The 17,732-nt window shown below is 38.5% G+C and overlaps 1 protein-coding gene across 2 annotated transcripts in view; it reads right to left on the minus strand.

The window, feature by feature from the left end:
• The window catches only part of LARS1 (leucyl-tRNA synthetase 1), a 70,272-nt gene that overhangs the window by 23,780 nt on the left and 28,760 nt on the right, over positions 1 to 17,732 (minus strand). For both annotated transcript variants that reach the window (XM_059174952.1, XM_059174953.1), the window contains 8 exons: positions 16,561 to 16,638; positions 12,635 to 12,720; positions 12,470 to 12,535; positions 12,285 to 12,367; positions 11,735 to 11,873; positions 10,775 to 10,987; positions 8,809 to 8,866; positions 6,642 to 6,705 (listed from right to left, as the gene is read on the minus strand). In XM_059174952.1, coding sequence (XP_059030935.1) covers positions 6,642 to 6,705; positions 8,809 to 8,866; positions 10,775 to 10,987; positions 11,735 to 11,873; positions 12,285 to 12,367; positions 12,470 to 12,535; positions 12,635 to 12,720; positions 16,561 to 16,638 — 787 coding nt within the window. The remainder of the gene's footprint in view (positions 1 to 6,641; positions 6,706 to 8,808; positions 8,867 to 10,774; positions 10,988 to 11,734; positions 11,874 to 12,284; positions 12,368 to 12,469; positions 12,536 to 12,634; positions 12,721 to 16,560; positions 16,639 to 17,732) is intronic.

The raw sequence follows: 17,732 nt of genomic DNA on the forward strand, positions 1-17,732 counted from the left end.
GGTTAGGTTTATTCCTAGGTATCTTATTATTTTGGGTGCAATTGTAAATGAGATTGTTTTCTTAACTTCTCTTTCCGCTAGTTCATTACTGGTATACAGAAACACAACAGACTTCTGTACATATATTTTGTATACTGAGATTTTACTCTGTGTATCAGTTCTACCAGTTTCTTGGTGGAGTCTTTCAGGTTGTCTATATGCAGTACCACGTCATCTACAAGTTGTGTGACTGCTGTGGCTAGGACTTCCAGTACTCTATTGAATGAAAGTGGTGAGAGTGGACATCCTTGTATAATTTCTGACCTTACAGGGAAGCAGGCTTACCGCTTCTCACCATTAAGGATGATGTCAGCTGTGGATTTTTAATTTAAGACCTTTATTATGTGGAGGTATGTTCCCTCTAAACCTTTGTTCAAAGTTTTTTTCATGAATGGATGTTATACTTTTTTTTCAAATGCTTTTTCTGCATCTACTGAAACAATCATATGGTTCGTACCCTTTCTCTTACTGATACATCATGTTGATTGATTTGTAAATAAAAACCCAGGAATAAACCCCACTTGACCATGGTGAATGTTTCTTGTTTTGTTTTCTTTTTACTATATTGTTGGAATCAGTTTGCTAATATTTTGTTGAGGACTTTTGCATCTATATTCACCAAGAGATACTGGCCTTTCGTTCTTTTTTTTTTTTTTTAATTTTATTTATCAGAGAGAGGGAGGGGAAGAGAGAGAGCACAGGCAGACAGAATGGCAGGCAGAGGCAGAGGGAGAAGCAGGCTCCCTGCTGAGCAAAGAGCCCGATGTGGGACTCGATCCCAGGACGCTGGGATCATCACCTGAGCCGAAGGCAGCTGCTTGACCAACTGAGCCACCCAGGCATCCCCTTTCGTTCTCTTTTTTGTGGTGTTTTTATCTGGTTTTGGTATCAGACTAACGTTGGCCTTATAGAATAAATTTGGAAGATGCTCTGTCTTCTCTATTTTTCAGAACAGTGTAAGAAGAATAGGTATTAACTCTTCTTTAAATGTTTGGTAGAGGGGCGCCTGGCTGGCTGAGCCAGTGGAGCCTATGCCTCTTGATCTCAGGATTCTGAGTTTGAGCTCCAAATTGGGTACAGAGATCACTTAAAAATAAAATCAATCAGTTAGTCAATCAATCAATATTTGGTAGAATTCACCCATGAAGACATCTGGTTCTGGACTTAATGCTTGTTGGGAGTTTTTTGATTACTGAATTCAATTTCTTTGCTGGTAATCAGTCTATTCAAATATTCTATTTCTTCCTGTTTCAGTTTGGAGGGTTATATGTTTGTAGGAATTTATCCATTTCTTTTAGGTTATCCAATTTGTTGGCATACAGTTTTTCATAATATTCTAATTGTTTCTGGTGTTTGTTCTTATTTTTCCTCTTTCATTTGTGATTTTACTTGGGCCTTTTCTCTTTTTTTGGTGAGTCTGACAGAGGTTCATCAATTTTATTGATTTTTTTCTCAAAGAACCAGCTCCTGATTTCATTATCTGTTCTACTTTTTTTTTTTTTTTTTAGTTTCTATATCATTAATTTCTATTCTAATATTTATTTTTTCCTTTCTTTTGCTGGTTTTAGGTTTTGTTTGTTATTCTTTTTCTAGCTCCTTTAGGTGTAAGGTCAATTTGGTTATGGGAGATTTTTCTCACTGCCCTTTTTCTTTTTAAGATTTTATTTATTTATTTGACAGAGAGATACAGAGAGAGAGAACAAGTATGTAGAACAGCAGGCAGAGAGAGTGGAAGAAGCAGGCTCTCTGCTGAGCAGGAAGCACAACATGGGGCTCAATCCCAGGGCCCTCGGATCATGATTTGAGCTGAAGGCAGCCACTTTAACTGGCTGAGCCACCCAGGCGCCCCAGATTTTTCTTGCTTCTTCTTCTTTTTTTTTTTTTTTTTTTAAATTTTATTTATTTATGGGGCGCCTGGGTGGCTCGGTGGGCTAAGCCGCTGCCTTCGGCTCAGGTCATGATCTCAGGGTCCTGGGATCGAGTCCCACATCGGGCTCTCTGCTCAGCGGGGAGCCTGCTTCCTCCTCTCTCTCTGCCTACTTGTGATTTCTCTCTGTCAAATAAATAAATAAAATCTTTAAAAAAAAAAAAAAAAAGATTTTATTTATTTATTTGACAGAGAGAGATCACAAGTAGGTAGAGAGGCAGGCAGAGTGAGAAGGGGGAAGCAGGCTTACCGCTGAGCAAAGAGCCCGATGTGGGGCACGATCCCAGGACCTCAGGATCATGACCTGAGCTGAAGGCAGAGGCTTTAACACACTGAGCCACCTAGGCACCCCTTTTTCTTGCTTCTTGAGGTAGGCCTGTATTGCTATAAATTTCCTGCTTAGAACCACTTTTGCTGTGTCCCAAAAGTTCTGAACCATTGTTTTCATGTACTTTTTAACTTTTTTTTTTTTAAAGATTTTATTTATTTATTTGACAGAGAAAGGGATCACAAGTAGGCTTCCATATTTTCTGGCAGGCAGAGACAGAGATGGAAACAAGCTTCCTCCTGAGCAGAGAGCCCGATGCAGGGCTCGATCCCAGGACCCTGAGATCATGACCTGAGCTGAAAGGCAAAGGCTTAACCCACTGAGCCACCCAGGCACCCCTCCATGTACTTTTTTATTTCTTCTATTTCCTGGTTGACACATATCACTGTTTAGTAGAAAGTTATTTAACCTCCATGTATTTGTGGTCTTTCCAGATTTTTCTTGTAATTGACTTGTAGTTTCATAGCATTGTGGTCAGAAAAAATGCATGGTATGAATCTGATCTTTTTTTAAAAAATAAGATTTATTTATTTATTTATTTGACAGAGAGACACAGCGAAAGAGGGAAATGAGCAGGGGGAATGAGAGAGGGAGAAGCAGGCTTCCTGCCTAGCAGGAAGCTTGATGTGGGGCTTGACCCCAGGACTCTGGGATCATGACCTGAGCCAAAGGCAAACACTTAAAGGACTAAGCCACCTAGGCACCCCAACTTTGATATTTTTAAATTTGTGGAGGCTTTCTTTGTGGCGTAATATGTGATCTATTCTGGAGAATATTCCATGTACACTTGAAAAGAATGTGTATTGTGCTGCTTTAGAACAGAAATGTTCTGAATATATCTATTAAATCCAACTGTTCCAGCATGTCATTTAAAGCCATTGTTTCCTTGTTGAATTTCTGTTTAGATGATCTGTCCATTATATAAGTGGGTGTGAAAGTCCTCTACTATTACAGCATATTATCAATCAGTTCCTTTATGTTTGTTACTAGCTGTTTTATGTATTTGGGTGCACAAATATTTACAATTCTTACATTTTCTTGCTGGACTGTCCCCTTTATTATATTATTATATGTATCCTTCTTAACTCTTATTACAGTTTTTGTTTTAAAAATCCATTTTGTCCGGGGGGGCGCCTGGGTGGCTCAGTGGGCTAAGGCCTCTGCTTTCTGCTCAGGTCATGATCCCAGGTAATAGGATCGAGTCCGGCATCAGGCTCTCTGCTCAGCAGGGAGCCTGCTTCCTCCTCTCTCTCTCTGCCACCTCTCCACCTACTTGTGATCTCTGTCAAATAAATAAATGGAATCTTTAAAAAAAAAACCTATTAAAAAATAATAAAATCTATTTTGTCCGATATAAGAATTGCTACTCTGGCTTTCCTTTGACCTCCATTTGCATGACATATGTTTCTCCATCCTCTCACTTTCAATCTGCAGGTGTCTTTAGGTCTAAAATGAGTCTCTTGTAAGAGCAACTGGCTGGCTCTGCTGGTAGAGTATGAAACTCTTGATCTCAGGGCTGTGAGTTCAAGCCCTATGCCATTCTTATTTAAAAATACAAATACTGGGCACCTGGGTGGCTCAGTGGGTTAAGCTGCTGCCTTCGGCTCAGGTCATGATCACAGGGTCCTGGGATCGAGTCCCGCATCAGGCTCTGTTCAGCAGGGACCTGCTTCCCCCACCTCTCTCTGCCTGCCTCTCTGCCTTCTTGTGATCTCTGTCTGTCAAATAAGTAAATAAAATCTTTAAAATAAAATACAAATGTTATTAACGTTTGATGGAGCCATGGAATTTTCTAAGTCTATTCTCATTTTGCATAATTCTTTTTTTCTCTTTTGTTCAGTTTAATTACTTTCCATTACTCTGTCTTCTAGGCCATTAACTCATTTTTCTGCTTCTTCCAACCTGCTGTTCATTCCATCAAGCACCTTTCTCATTTTGTCTATTGAGCCCTTTTTCTCTGTTATGTTATTCCTCGTGTGTTAACAGTCTTGGGAAGATCCTCCACTCTTTTCTCAAGTCCAGTAAGTATCCTTATGACCACTGCTTCAAATTCTCTATCATGCATGTGACTTATATCTGTTTCACTTAGATCTCCAGCCTTGGCTTTGTCCTGTTCTTTCATTTGGGACAAGTTTCTCTGTCTTCTCATGTTGTCTAAATCTCTGTGCCTATGTTAGGAAAGTCAGCTATGTTTCCTGTTCTTGAGGGTGATGGCTTTATGATGAGGAGGATCTATAGTGCCCTACTGTGTAGTATCCCATTCCCCAGGGCCTGGCACTCCTAGGACGGTCTCCAATATGCTACATATGCTGTTTTCTCCCGGCCACTTTATCCTTCAGACCAGTGATTTGCAAAGGCTCTCTTTGCTTGTTGTGAGCAATTTGTCCCTGGCCTGAAAGTGGTGGCATTTTAACTAGGTGTGCTTGGGCCTGCTTGTGAAATGAGATATGTCACTGCCAGAACCAAGGCCACATCAAACTCTTGGGTTGAGAAACACAGTGTGGGCAGGGGTTTGAGCTGGTCTTCTGGGGAAGGGAGCCCACCAAGCTGGGACTGAAGCAAGCACAACTGGGAGGAGTGGTTTTACCAGAGCATGGAGGGGTGGGACTTGGTGTAACCAAGTTAGACAGCAAGTGTTAGCACAGTGCAGCTTCCAGCAGGGGGCCCTACGCCACTGGTTTCAAGAACTCATGAAATTCAGGCCCTCTCAATTTCCAAGCCAATTGCTATGGGGATTTGTTTTCTCCATGCACTCTCTTGTGAACTAATTTGTCATATGCCCTTTTTGCGATGGCTCCTAACTCCACACCTGCCCCCCCCCCACCCCTGCACTGTTCAGTGGCCATGACCTGTTTCTTTCTCAAACCATACCTCGGCATTTCCTACCTTCTTCAGTATAGCCTCTTCTCTGTCTTTAGTTGTGGAGTTTGTTCTGCTAGCCTTCAGAAAGATTTCTGGGTTCTTTAGGATGATTTGATAGTGCCACGATCTTCTGTCTTAAATAAATCTGTGTCCTTGTAAATGTCCTCATCCTTACTGAAACACTTCCTTATTTTCTGGTACCTTAAAATGTTTTGTGCTCATCTTGTATTTTTCCTACTCCAGCCCGCCAATCAATCATTTCTCTCAGGCACCTGAGTTCCATTTATTGGAGACCAAGATCTAAAAGCCAGGTGTGTCCCTGTTACTAGTGTGTCACTGCTCATAAGCCGCCTCAGCAGACACGGCTAGGGATATATACGCATGTATACTAACCAACCACACATATCTATATTTATTTTTACATCACTCTGTCTATATAAAAATTAAAACCTGGAACGCCTGGGTGGCTCAGTTGGTTGAGCAGCTGTCTTCGGCTCGGGTCATGATCCCAGGATCCTGGGATCGAGTCCCGCATCGGGCTCCTTGCTCGGCAGGGAGCCTGCTTCTCCCTCTGCCTCTGCCTGCCTCTCTGTCTGCCTGTGCTCACTCGCTCTCTCTCCCTCTGTCTCTGACAAATAAATAAATAAAATCTTTTAAAATTAAAACCTTTGGAAATTGCCAATTCCAATCCAACACCATAGGGTACAGTCTAGCATTCCCCCTTTATTATCTGTATCTTTTTAACAGTGAGCTCTCATCTACAATAGATTTATTTGTTCAATCCCAGTAAAAACATAAAATTAGCTTCAGAATTGCTAACCTACACCTCATGTAAGAAACAGTTTTACTTATTACAGTATTTGTGTGTAGTTCTTTTTGGCTTACAGCTTCCAGTCAAAACACTGTTTTTAAGGTTAGTTAGGTTAGTTCTTTTCCAATCCCTTCAGCATGGCCTCAAACTGTGCTAGCCAGGATCAGTAAAAGACATGCCATAAGGACCAAAACAATCAAGGGTTCCTACAGGTCAGACAGTGCATCTCCTCCCTTGAAAAAGTAATGATGAAATGGAATAGTACTACAGCCAAGGAGAAAATATTTCTTGAAAAAAAGAATGCTCCAGATTCAAGTCACCTATATGTATATCATGTATGAAGGAAATACTTTGCAAAAGCTTCATAATCAACATCTCTACAAACCAACTCTTTAACCTTATAAGTAGTAAGAAATTAGAAACAAGCCAGATAGCAATTACAGTGAGTTTCTTTTTTAAAAAGACTCTAATAATGTTAGCTTGAATGTGTTCCTAAACAGATCACATTGGCAATTCTTACGTTGCTTATACACAAAGAAATCATGAGTATTTTAAAGTACTGGAAAAAGCAAAAGAAAAGTGCAATAAAACTGAAATAGTAATTTTAATTTGCCTTCTATAATCTGGAAAGAATCAGACCCTATATATGAGCAATAATAAAAAAGTATACTCACCATCGGCTGAAAATTTGTCGATTGCTTGGGTCAAAGTAAGGAAGTTGCCTGTGGACTTGGACATCTGAAATAGAAAGTCAATGATCAGATATTATTAAGAATATATATAAATAAAATAAACCAAATCAGACAAATCAAAGTAAGTAGGTTAGCCACAATCAGATAAAGACAAAAAAAAAAAAAATAGAAAAAGGTATCTTGCACTAATTTTACAGAGCTGGACACTGAAATCCAGTTAACATAGTGACTTGTCTGGGTCACTCAGCTAGGCAGGGACAGAGCTAGGACAGGGTCTCCAGTCTGGTATTAAATGCACTAATCTTTCCAGTAGATTATACTGCCCCTTAGGAATCTGTTTATACATGTATAATGATTCCACTGTATCTCTGGAACATTTCAGGGGTCTTAAAGAAGAGCTTTAGAGCAATTAGAATCATTCAGAAACAAATGGACTGGCATATGATGTCAGATTTAGGTGTTTTAGGGAACTTCAACTAAAACAAGTGGTTGTTTCAAGTCGTGCTCTACCTGAGGGCACCACATTTAAGGACACACTGTGCATAGCCTGCCAATTTTTACTATTTAAGAATTTGTTGTCTTTGGGGTATCTGGTGGCTCAGGCAGTTAAGTATCTGCCTTCAGGTCAGGTCATGATCCCAGAGACCTGGGATTAAGCAGGGAGCCTGCTCCCCATCTCCCTCTGCCTTTCTCCCTGCTTGTGCTCTCTTGCTCCCTCTAGCTCTCTCTCTGGGCATCGATCTCTCAAATAAAATCTAAAGGAAAAAAAAAAAAGCATTTGTTGTCTTTAACAGAACTTTGCCGATACCAAAGAGAGGTTATAATCTAGTCTTCTATCACACCACAATGAAGTATCTAGTTCTAATAAAAAGAGTACAATGTATAGTATGACAACTTTGAGACCAAAGAAAAGATCACATTATAACACCATTTATATTTATACACATATATACATACATGTAAATACATATATAGTTCTACTTCGCCTTACAAAGCAAAAAATGAATTTGATAATCAAAAGTCCTTGTGGATCTAACACACATCTAATCAAAGAGCTGTTTTTCAGTCTAATACAGAGATTATTTTAAATGAACTTCTATATTCCCTTTCAACATCAGGGCACCAGTTAAAAATGATGTTTCATTTTGCAATTCATACCACCTGCTATTTGTTTAAATCGACACCTATTTTCATTATGACAGACATTTATAGCAAAGAATACTCTTTTTCAATTAATATTCCATCAGTTGTAGCAAAATGCACTAATTGTAACAAAATCAACTTGCTACGAATATTCTAAGAAATAAATAACATGGCAATTTTTAGTTTATGTGAGGAGGGGTACCCTTTTCAATGTGCACAAAAGCATCACAGGGGCAAGCAAGGGCTTTGTCACGGGGTTTGAAGACACTGATTAATGAGATAAAGTCTTATATAGCCTATAAAAAAATCATATATATTAGTAGTTTTAACAACAGCAGAAGCAGTAGTAGTATAAAGAGAGATATGTTATACTGCCTGGAAGAAGCATTAAATAACAGTTAAGAACCCTACAAATTCCAAAATTCTATTATTTTAATTCAGTGGCTGATCACAGTAGAAAACAAATCCCACCAAGTATTTTCTCAACTTAATGAGAAAGTTATTCTAGGGTCACAACGTAGGGTTTTTATATTTCTTTTTTTTCTTTTTTAAAGATTTTATTTATTTATTTGACACACAGAGAGAGATCACAAGTAGGCAGAGAGGCAGGCAGAGAGACAAAGGAAGCAGGCTCCCCGCTGAGCAGAGAGCCCTACACGAGACTCAATCCCAGGATCCTGAGATCATGACCTGAGCCTAAGGCAGAGGCCTAACCCACTGAGCCACGGAGAGCCCGGATTTTTATATTTCTTATATCTCCCTCTGTCTCCTCCAGTCACGAATTGTATCACCTTCTACCATTCTAACTACAAATGTTAAAATAGGTAAGTTTTCCCAGTTCCTGCCCTCCGTTAATACTATTTACTCCACTTACTCCCTAATTTATGCTGGTAGTCCTAAACATTTTAAATGGAAGATTAACACTGACTTTTACACTCTCTATTTCTTTAAAATGTACAACTTCCTATATCTGCAAAGTTCTCGGCATAATTTTAAATTTACTTACCTTCTCAGAGTTGAGGAGGAGATGTCCATTTGCTCTCACAGCAGTGGGCCATTTGTCACTTTAGAGGTAAATGTTTAAAGACAGAAAATAAAACTTTAAGGTTCGAGTCTAAGCTTAAGAAGTTGAGGTAAATGCTGAAAGCTTTACAACAGTTTGCTAAGACAAATGTACAAATGTTCTGAGTCCTGCTCTTAATAGGAAACAAATGAAAATAAGAAGTGCCCATTAATAAAGGACTGGTTACATAAACTATCATACAGGCATACACTGAAATACTATGTAATAGGTATTTTAAAAATATAGGAAAGGGCTAGATATGTGGATATAAATAAATCTTAGAAGCATACAATCACATGGAGGATAAAAATGTCCACAGTGTTGTATCTCTGCATAATTAAAAAATAAATAAACATGGGGTGCCTGGATAGCTCAGTCCAAAAACCAAGTGACTCTTGGTCTTTGGATTTTGAGTTCAAGGCCCACACCGAGTGTAGAGACTCCTTAAATAAATAAATAATCTGATGCTAGTTTATTCATAAACATGTCATCCAGAAGAAATCATAAGAAAGCAGTGGCAGGGATTACCTATGGGAAGCAGAGTGATGTGGGGGCAAGGGTAAAAGTTCCCTTTTCTTTTTTTTTTATGAACTCTTTGAATTTTTGAACTATGTAAGTTCCACTCATTCATTCTAGCAATGAGATTATGCGAGGATAGTGGTTGAGAACAAGAGTCCTGGAGACAGGCTGTAGGGTTTGCATCCTCACTGTGTCATTGCTGGGTAACTCAGCAATGAGTTACAATGAACTCTCTAGGCCTCAATAAGGTTCCTTGTCTATAAAACAAGGATATTATAGAACGTCCTGGAAAAGTTGTAATGAAAATGAAATGAGTTGTTATAAGTGATTAGAACAGTGCCGGGTCTTACTGATAATTATTACTTACAAGCACTTGACATTATTACTTACCTATAATTTATAAAATCTAATACATGTTCAAAAACTTGATGCAAAGGGATGAACACTCAACTATGTTCCCCAAAAATACTTCTGAGATATCCAATTTCTCCAAAAATACATTTTAAACAGTAACAACAAAATAATTGGGTAACATAAGATTTATTTTATTCCTCTACTTCAAAATCTTCCTCTTATTCTTGAGAAAGAAAATGCAATCTCATTCTAAATATAGAAAGTCACATGAGATTGTTCTGGTGATATGAAATAAAATTTAAACAGAGGGAGGTGTCTGTTTCCTCGGCTACCTTGAGAGACTAAATGAAAGGCACAGAGACATATTTGGATCAAGAGGAAAAGATGATAGAAGTATTACTTTTGAGCATACAGGATTAAAAATGACACTTAGATTCAGACTCTAATCAAAATACCACTACCAGGGACACCTGGGTGGCTCAGTCAATTAAGCATCCGACTCTTGGTTTTGGCTCAGGCCATAATCTCAGGATCATTGGACTGAACCTTGTGTCAGTCTCTGTGCTGAGTGTGGAGCCTGCTGAACATTCTCTCACTTCCTTTCCCTCTCCCCCTTCCCTCCACACTCTCTCTCAAAGGGGAAAAAAAAAAAAAAGAACATCACTACCAACTAATGTCGTAAACTTGCAGCTCTCAGCTCTAAAGGGATGTTTCCTTCCAATTCTAACATTCTAGGCTCTGTCTTGAACCACCTTTATTTCTGCATGTAAGAGGTCAAAGAGTCACAAAACAGGTCAAGTAAAGTACTGAAAGACTGTCAAGGTACCTGAAATGTGATGTGCTTTGGTGAGCCCAAGGTAAATATGTGGATTTCTGGATGTAACAGAGAGGAGAAAGCGTTCTTTCTGCTTCATTTATATGTTCAACAGAAGAAAAAGATGGCAACTGGCAAACCTAACTATGCCTTGCGGAGTAACTTCTTAAATATTTGACATCATAAGACATAAGTTTAGTCTGCAGCCTTTTTAGCACTCACCTTTGTTCTGGCCACATAGCCACATGATTATAAAGGTAATATGAAAGATGATTAGGAACAAGATCCTTGCCAGACACTCGGAGATCCACAGGATACCAGAACTCAAATTCCTGCTTTAACTGATCTAATTTCTCCTTTGGAATCTGAGTCTTGGGAAATGGAGCCTCCTTGAAGAAAACATAATCCCAAACCTCCTTGGTCATCTGTTGCGGTCTGTATTAAAAATAAAACAAACAACAAAATATACAGATTATTTCTTTGAAGAAATCAAAATATTCACTTAATCATGACATAGGAATCTCTTAATATAGCTATACTAACAAATGATGACAAAAAACTTCAATAAGGGGGCACCTGGGTGGCTCAGCAGGTTAAAGCCTCTGCTTCAGCTCAGGTCATGATCCCAGGGTCCTGGGATCGAGCCCCACATCGGGCTCTCTGCTCCGCAGGGAGCCTGCTTCCTCCTCTCTCTCTGCCTGCCTCTCTGCCTACTTGTGATCTCTGTTAAATAAATAAATAAAATATTTTTTAAAAAAAGACTTCAGGGCGCCTGGGTGGCTCAGTGGGTTAAGCCGCTGCCTTCAGCTCAGGTCATGATCTCAGGGTCCTGAGATCGAGTCCCACATCGGGCTCTCTGCTCAGCAGGGAGCCTGCTTCCTCCTCTCTCTCTCTCTGCCTGCCTCTCTGCCTACTTGTGATGTCTGTCAAAAAAAAAAAAAAAAAAATTAAAAAAAAAAAAAGACTTCAATAAGAATAAAGAATGGTAACGATAACAGAGGAGCTATTTATTACTTTTTCTCAGTGCAGCAGCAAAAAAACAAAAACATTGTAACAAAACTCTACTAAAGGAATTCTGATGAAAACTAAATTAAAAAAAAAAAAAGAATTTTCAATGCGTATATCAAAAGATTATATCTCTTGCTAACAAACTACACTACTTTGCCTCATCCATTTACCCACCTGATGCCCAGCGGAGACTCTGCCTGTCCACGCAAGTTCCCCCCTTGCAGCAGGTGCGCAACTGTGTAAAATGCCATGTAAATAGTGGAATCAGAGAGCGATTCGATCAGCCACTGCTCATCCCAGGGCAGACGGGTACCTGCAAGATAAAAAGAAAAAAAATTAATGCATGAGGAACTCAAGAGACATGTCATCTAGAGAATCCACATTTTTAAGACATATAGCATTTACAAAGCTCTTTATTTTAAGAAGGTCTTAAATTTGCTTGTATAATTAACAAAATAAACTGGTACATAAAAAACCAAACAGCTGAAGCACTGGAAACTTTCTTAAAAAAAAAAAATCCATAAAGCTATCTGGGTTAGAGAGGTCATATTTCTACCACCAGGAAGATGATAGGGCACCATGTTCTAGTTTCCCTCACCCTCTAATTGAAACCTCTCACTTCCAATTCAGAAAAAATAATACAAAAGAGGGAGACAAGGTAAAAGTGTAAATTTGCCGTGTAATTGGCAGTCATTCAAACAGAAGAATTTGAAGTATGCGTTACCTAAACCGTAAGTTCTCGAGCAAGCATGCTCTTGTAGCCAACCTAAGGTAGCTTCAAAATTCCTCCTGGTCTCCTCACAGAATCTGGAGAGAGTAAAAGATAAAGCGCCTTTCTTCACTTTCACTGTCTTCCATGTTTCTCATCTCCTCTCCCTTCCCTCATCACCTTTCCCCTTTCTTTCTTACGTTTCCAGGCCCTTCAAGCACTGAGATGTCTGTTTTTTCCAGTTCTCTTCTCCATAATCCAAGTACCTTGGGAGAGGAAAGATTGATTAAAAAAATAATAATAATAAAAGTCAAAAGGATAAATAAAGTGACTGGAGGAAATTTCTTGCTATGAGAGAGACTAACCACTGATCACACAGGGCCACGACACATTCATCTGCGGATCTGGACATAACTTGTTTCTCCGGTTCCATGTAAATAAATGCATCTCCCTACACAAAAGCAAACAAAAATATATCAGGTGTTATGTCAAGTCAATCTCTATTCCTCAGCGATAATAAAAACAACTTCAAAAAAAGAAAAAAAATGTTATACCAATAACCAAAACCCCACATTTTCATTATGTCTTCCCTCGTCCCAGAAGTTATCGGCCTTTCTTTCTACACATTTGCTTTTGAAAAGGTGAGCATCTTTGTCAACAGATCATCTTGATCATCAATCTAGATTATTAGATTATTCCTTTTCAGTAGAATGTAAAAGATGTTCAAGAGTTTCTAATTCTATGGTTTGAAGGTCAGATTGCCTATGGAAGCCTTTTATCCTTGTTAGAATAAAAATGTAAAAAAAAATGAAATTAAATGCATGGAACCACTGCTTTAAAAAAAAACATGCACAAAAATTAAACATGGAAAATATTGCTGCTAAAGATTTATAGTGTCATGAAAAATGCTCACTAGTAAACTAACCATGAATTTAATTATTTACCAAATACAAGCACCTCTTAACGTATTATGTTCTCAAACTTTTAAGCCTATTTAAAAAAATAAATCCAATACTATTATTCATAAAATGGCCAGTTTTTCTGTGTTTTTAATTCTTCATACTGTTAAATAGCGAGGACTTTTTAAAGATGATAAATTAAAAACAGACATTTAACTCTACTACCTCTCAAAATTCCAGCAAAATGACAATAAGGAGGGTTTTTCTTTTTTCCAGTGGAATGAATTTACAGATACAAAAGAACAGAACAAGAAATAATATCAACCAACTTTTGGAAACTAAAAACCAGGATGAACGACAACTGCATTAGCAGGTTGAGGAAAGCTAGCTAAATCCTAAGCCAGCACTAGAGAAGGTGAAAAGCAATCCAATTTGCATTGCAGAACCTCCAAAAAACTCAACAATTTGTGGTATAAGATGGTGCTGGAAGTGGAGGCAATATGAGGCTGAAAATAAGGGAACTAACTTAAGTTTTTAAAGAGGTTAGAGCCCCAGACACTCTAATCCCACACTATACAGACTTGAAACTCTTCCCTATGCCAGCAGAACAATGAAGGTTTCTTCTCTGGAGAGGAGGAGAGAATAACTCAACCAAAAACAAAGTTGAGGGCACAGGTATCACAGTGGGAATAGATGAACTAACTGGAAAGTCAGTACATTGGGAATTGGTATTGCCCCTAGCAACCTTTTCAACTCCCAGAATGCTCAGTTAGCTGAGACCTTTTAAGCCAGAAACTGAAGAATCTTTTGGGAGGAATCCAACAAATACAAGAAGCTCTAATTAACATCAAGGCTAACAAAAGCTTCTCCAAAAGCCAAACAGCCCTTCTATTTTTTTTCCCCAAACAGCCCTTCCAGATCTTCCCCAGTGAAGTCCTACTCACATGCAAAATGCTTCTGATTACCATTTCATACCCACTCGTAAATATCAACAACTTTTCTCAGGGAAATAAGAGATTAAGATTTCACATCCATGAAACAGGAACAGCAACCTCTAAAAAAGGATCAATTAGATAGCAAGAATAAGCTCTTATACTGGCCCTGTGTTGGTTATCTCAAAGATGGATAATAGTATACAGGAATTCATCATACTACTCTCCACTTTTAATACATTTGAAATTTTCCATACTAAGAAAAAACATGTTCTACATGCTCACAAATAGCAGATTAAAAAAACCCCACAGTTAACAAACAAAATCTTAAAGGAAGAAAAAGTTGAGGGACTCTGCCAGAAAGAAAAGGACTTCCAAAATCTAAGAGAACCAATATCTGAACAAAAATAATTCAGAAAGTGAAAATAAAGAACAGGAAGAGATGAAACAATCAAAGAAAAGGTCAAGAAATTTTCCCAAAATTAAACCACAAAAGTCTCCAAACTGAAGGAATCCACCAAGCACTCAAAAAAGTAAAATTGACTTACACCAAGGTAAGTCATGAAATTTTAGAATACCCAGAAGAAAAAGAAGATTCTACAAGCTTCCAGAGAATGGAAAAAACAAGTCATTCACAAAAAAAATCAGTTATTACCAAAATGATCTTGGACTTCTCAGCAGCATTACCGAAAAAAAAAAACACCTGGGGTAATGCCCATAAAATTTTATTTTTTTTTTTATTTTTTTTTTTTTAAAGATTTTATTTATTTATTTGACAGAGAAATCACAAGTAGATGGAGAGGCAGACAGAGAGAGAGAGAGAGGGAAGCAGGCTCCCTGCTGAGCAGAGAGCCCGATGCGGGACTCGATCCCAGGACTCTGAGATCATGACCTGAGCCGAAGGCAGCGGCTTAACCCACTGAGCCACCCAGGCGCCCCTGCCCATAAAATTTTAAAGCAAAATTATTTTCAATCTAAAGTCCTGTCCCCAAGCAATCAAATATGAAGACAGACTAAAGCTATTTCAGATATGGAAGCTCACAAAAATTTACCTTCCAGGTATGCTTTTTCAGGAAAGCCACTAGAAGCAGAGCTTCACAAAATGAGAAAGTAAATAATAGAGCAGCAGTGATGGGATCAAGAATAGAAGACCTCCAACTTTAAAAAAAAAAAAAAGGAAATTCTTAGTAATAGTGGAGAAATCTCCCAGATGACATTTGTCCACCAAGACAGTAAGCAACTAGTCCTGACTAAAACAGGCAAGGCAGCTCTGGAAGAACTTTCTCTAAGATGGAACCAGCAGCGTACTGGTGTATAAAAGTATTATGAGAAGAAATAAACAGGCCAGAATCTGGGGATGGAGTACTGATCATTATATTTTAAAAGAAGGAAATTTAAAAAAAAAGACAACTACTAATGCCAGGGGAAAACAAAAGCTGGGGAAGAAAAGTTCTCATTGTACACTTCATTGTAGATCAGTGATGCCTCAAAAATGCACGCAATAACTACTGTTCTCATGAAAGTTATAATATACCCAGGCTAGGAAGATAGGAGGTAGAAGAGTATATACAAATAGTGAGGTTAGAAAGAAAGACACAGGTAGAAGGAAGAGTTAAATCTTGATTTTCCACAATAGGAAGTCAATGGCTAATGCCTAAAACTGAAAAACAAAATTAAAAAATGACTGTGCTAGCACTAAGATTAAAGATCTTTAAGAGAGACAGAACTTTTTTTAAAAGAAACAACTGAAACAGTTGAAAGTAAGCCTGTTCAAAGAAGAGAAATTTTTTTATTTTTTATATATTTTTTATTTTAATAAGCTTTACAGACCACTGTCACTATGTACTAAGGCCATATACAACTGTCAGAAATCAAAACTTAATTTAAAAATTAAGTAGCTAGGGGCGCCTGGGTGGCTCAGTGGTTAAGCCCCTGCCTTCAGCTCGGGTCATGATCTCAGGGTCCTGGGATAGAGCCCCACATTGGGCTCTCTGCTCGGCGGGGAGCCTGCTTCCTCCTCTCACTCTCTATGCCTGCCTCTCTGTCTACTTGTGATCTCTGTCAAATAAATAAAAAAACTTAAAAAAAAAATTAAGTAGCTAAACAGAAAAAGACATTTCAAAAAAAATGAAGACAGAGGGGGAAGAAAAAGGATGAAATTAAAAGTAAAGCACTACACAAAGAGAACTGTAACTACCAATATTTCAAATGGCCGCTGCCAGCAAACATCTGTGCTTTGCACGTGCCAACTTTATAGGTCTACATGCCATCAACATTACAGGTGGGATGTTCAAGTTAAACAAATTGCTAAATAAGTCTCCTATTTCCTGCCATAAAATTATTTATTTTTAATAGAGCTCCAAGCTTTATTATAGAACTCAGTACTAATTAACACCATGAAGTCTATTAACTGAAAGGTTTTCTCCTAAAGCAGCCTTCAGAGGATAGCCTATCACATACAGTGTCAATCATGTTTTTCTGAATAGTCTTCTTTACATCTTGGACCTTCTGTCCCTTAAATCCATCCACCAACATTACCTAAAAGGATGAGAAGTGGGGGGAAAAAAAAAGAGAAAATGATTAAAATTTGCTTTGTGTTTCCTCCAAACTTTTCCTAACTAAATTTACTTCCATCCACAACCAAGATATTTTTAGTATGAAATTTATCACACTTATAATCTTAAGTTTTTATTCTGCTATAGCTTAGATAACTAATATTTATAATACACTTGTTTTTCTTTTGGTGTAAGTAGGATAGCTATCAGGAACATGATTAGGAAGGAGTCCTCACTTCTTTCCCACTTCTCAGATTTCCATTTGGAGCTAATTTCAATAGGCTCACTCATCTCATTCCTGAAGGCTTTGGGAAAATGAACTGAGTACATGCAGCTCAGCCCCATCTAGACTTGTTTCCAACTATGCCTGCTGCCAGCGAGCATTTTCCTTTGCTTGGCCATATGATAAACCTGGCCCTTGGGACACCTGGGTGGCTCAGTCGTTAAGCTCCTGCTTTCGGTTCAGGACATGGTCTCAGGGTCCTGGGATCGAGCCCCACATTGGCTTGATCCTGCTTAGCGGGGAGCCTGCTTCTCCCTCTCACACTTCTTTCTCCCTCTTGTGTTCCCTCTCTCACTGTCTCTCTCTCTGTCAAACAAATAAATAAAATCTTTAAACACACACACACACACAAACCTGGCCCTTACGGAAGGCCTGTTTTTCAACTCGGCCTTTTACGTAGTGAGGAAATTCAATTCTAGGACTAAGTATTAGCTTGCCCATTGTTGTCACAGATCTAAGCCACACAATCCCCTTCCAGGTGGCATTCTGATCTCCAGCTATGTGACTCCTGTTTCTCTCTGAAATAGTTTCTATTTTAAATGGAAAAGACACAAGCTCTTTTTTTGACTTTCCAACCCTCTAACATGCCAAAATGCTTTTTATCTATTTAATTCATCATTATGAAATTATACTAATTCATCATTACGGTACAGTGGTTAAGAGCACAAATCCCAGGGGCTCCTGGGTGGCTAAGTCAGTTGAATGTCTGACTCTTGATTTTGCTCAGGTCATGATCTCAGGGTTTTAATTTTAAGACTGAGCCCTGCCTCAGGCCCTGTGCTGTGCGTGGAGCT

The sequence above is a fragment of the Mustela lutreola genome, chromosome 5, assembly GCF_030435805.1.
Source record: "Mustela lutreola isolate mMusLut2 chromosome 5, mMusLut2.pri, whole genome shotgun sequence".
Lineage (NCBI taxonomy): Eukaryota > Metazoa > Chordata > Mammalia > Carnivora > Mustelidae > Mustela > Mustela lutreola.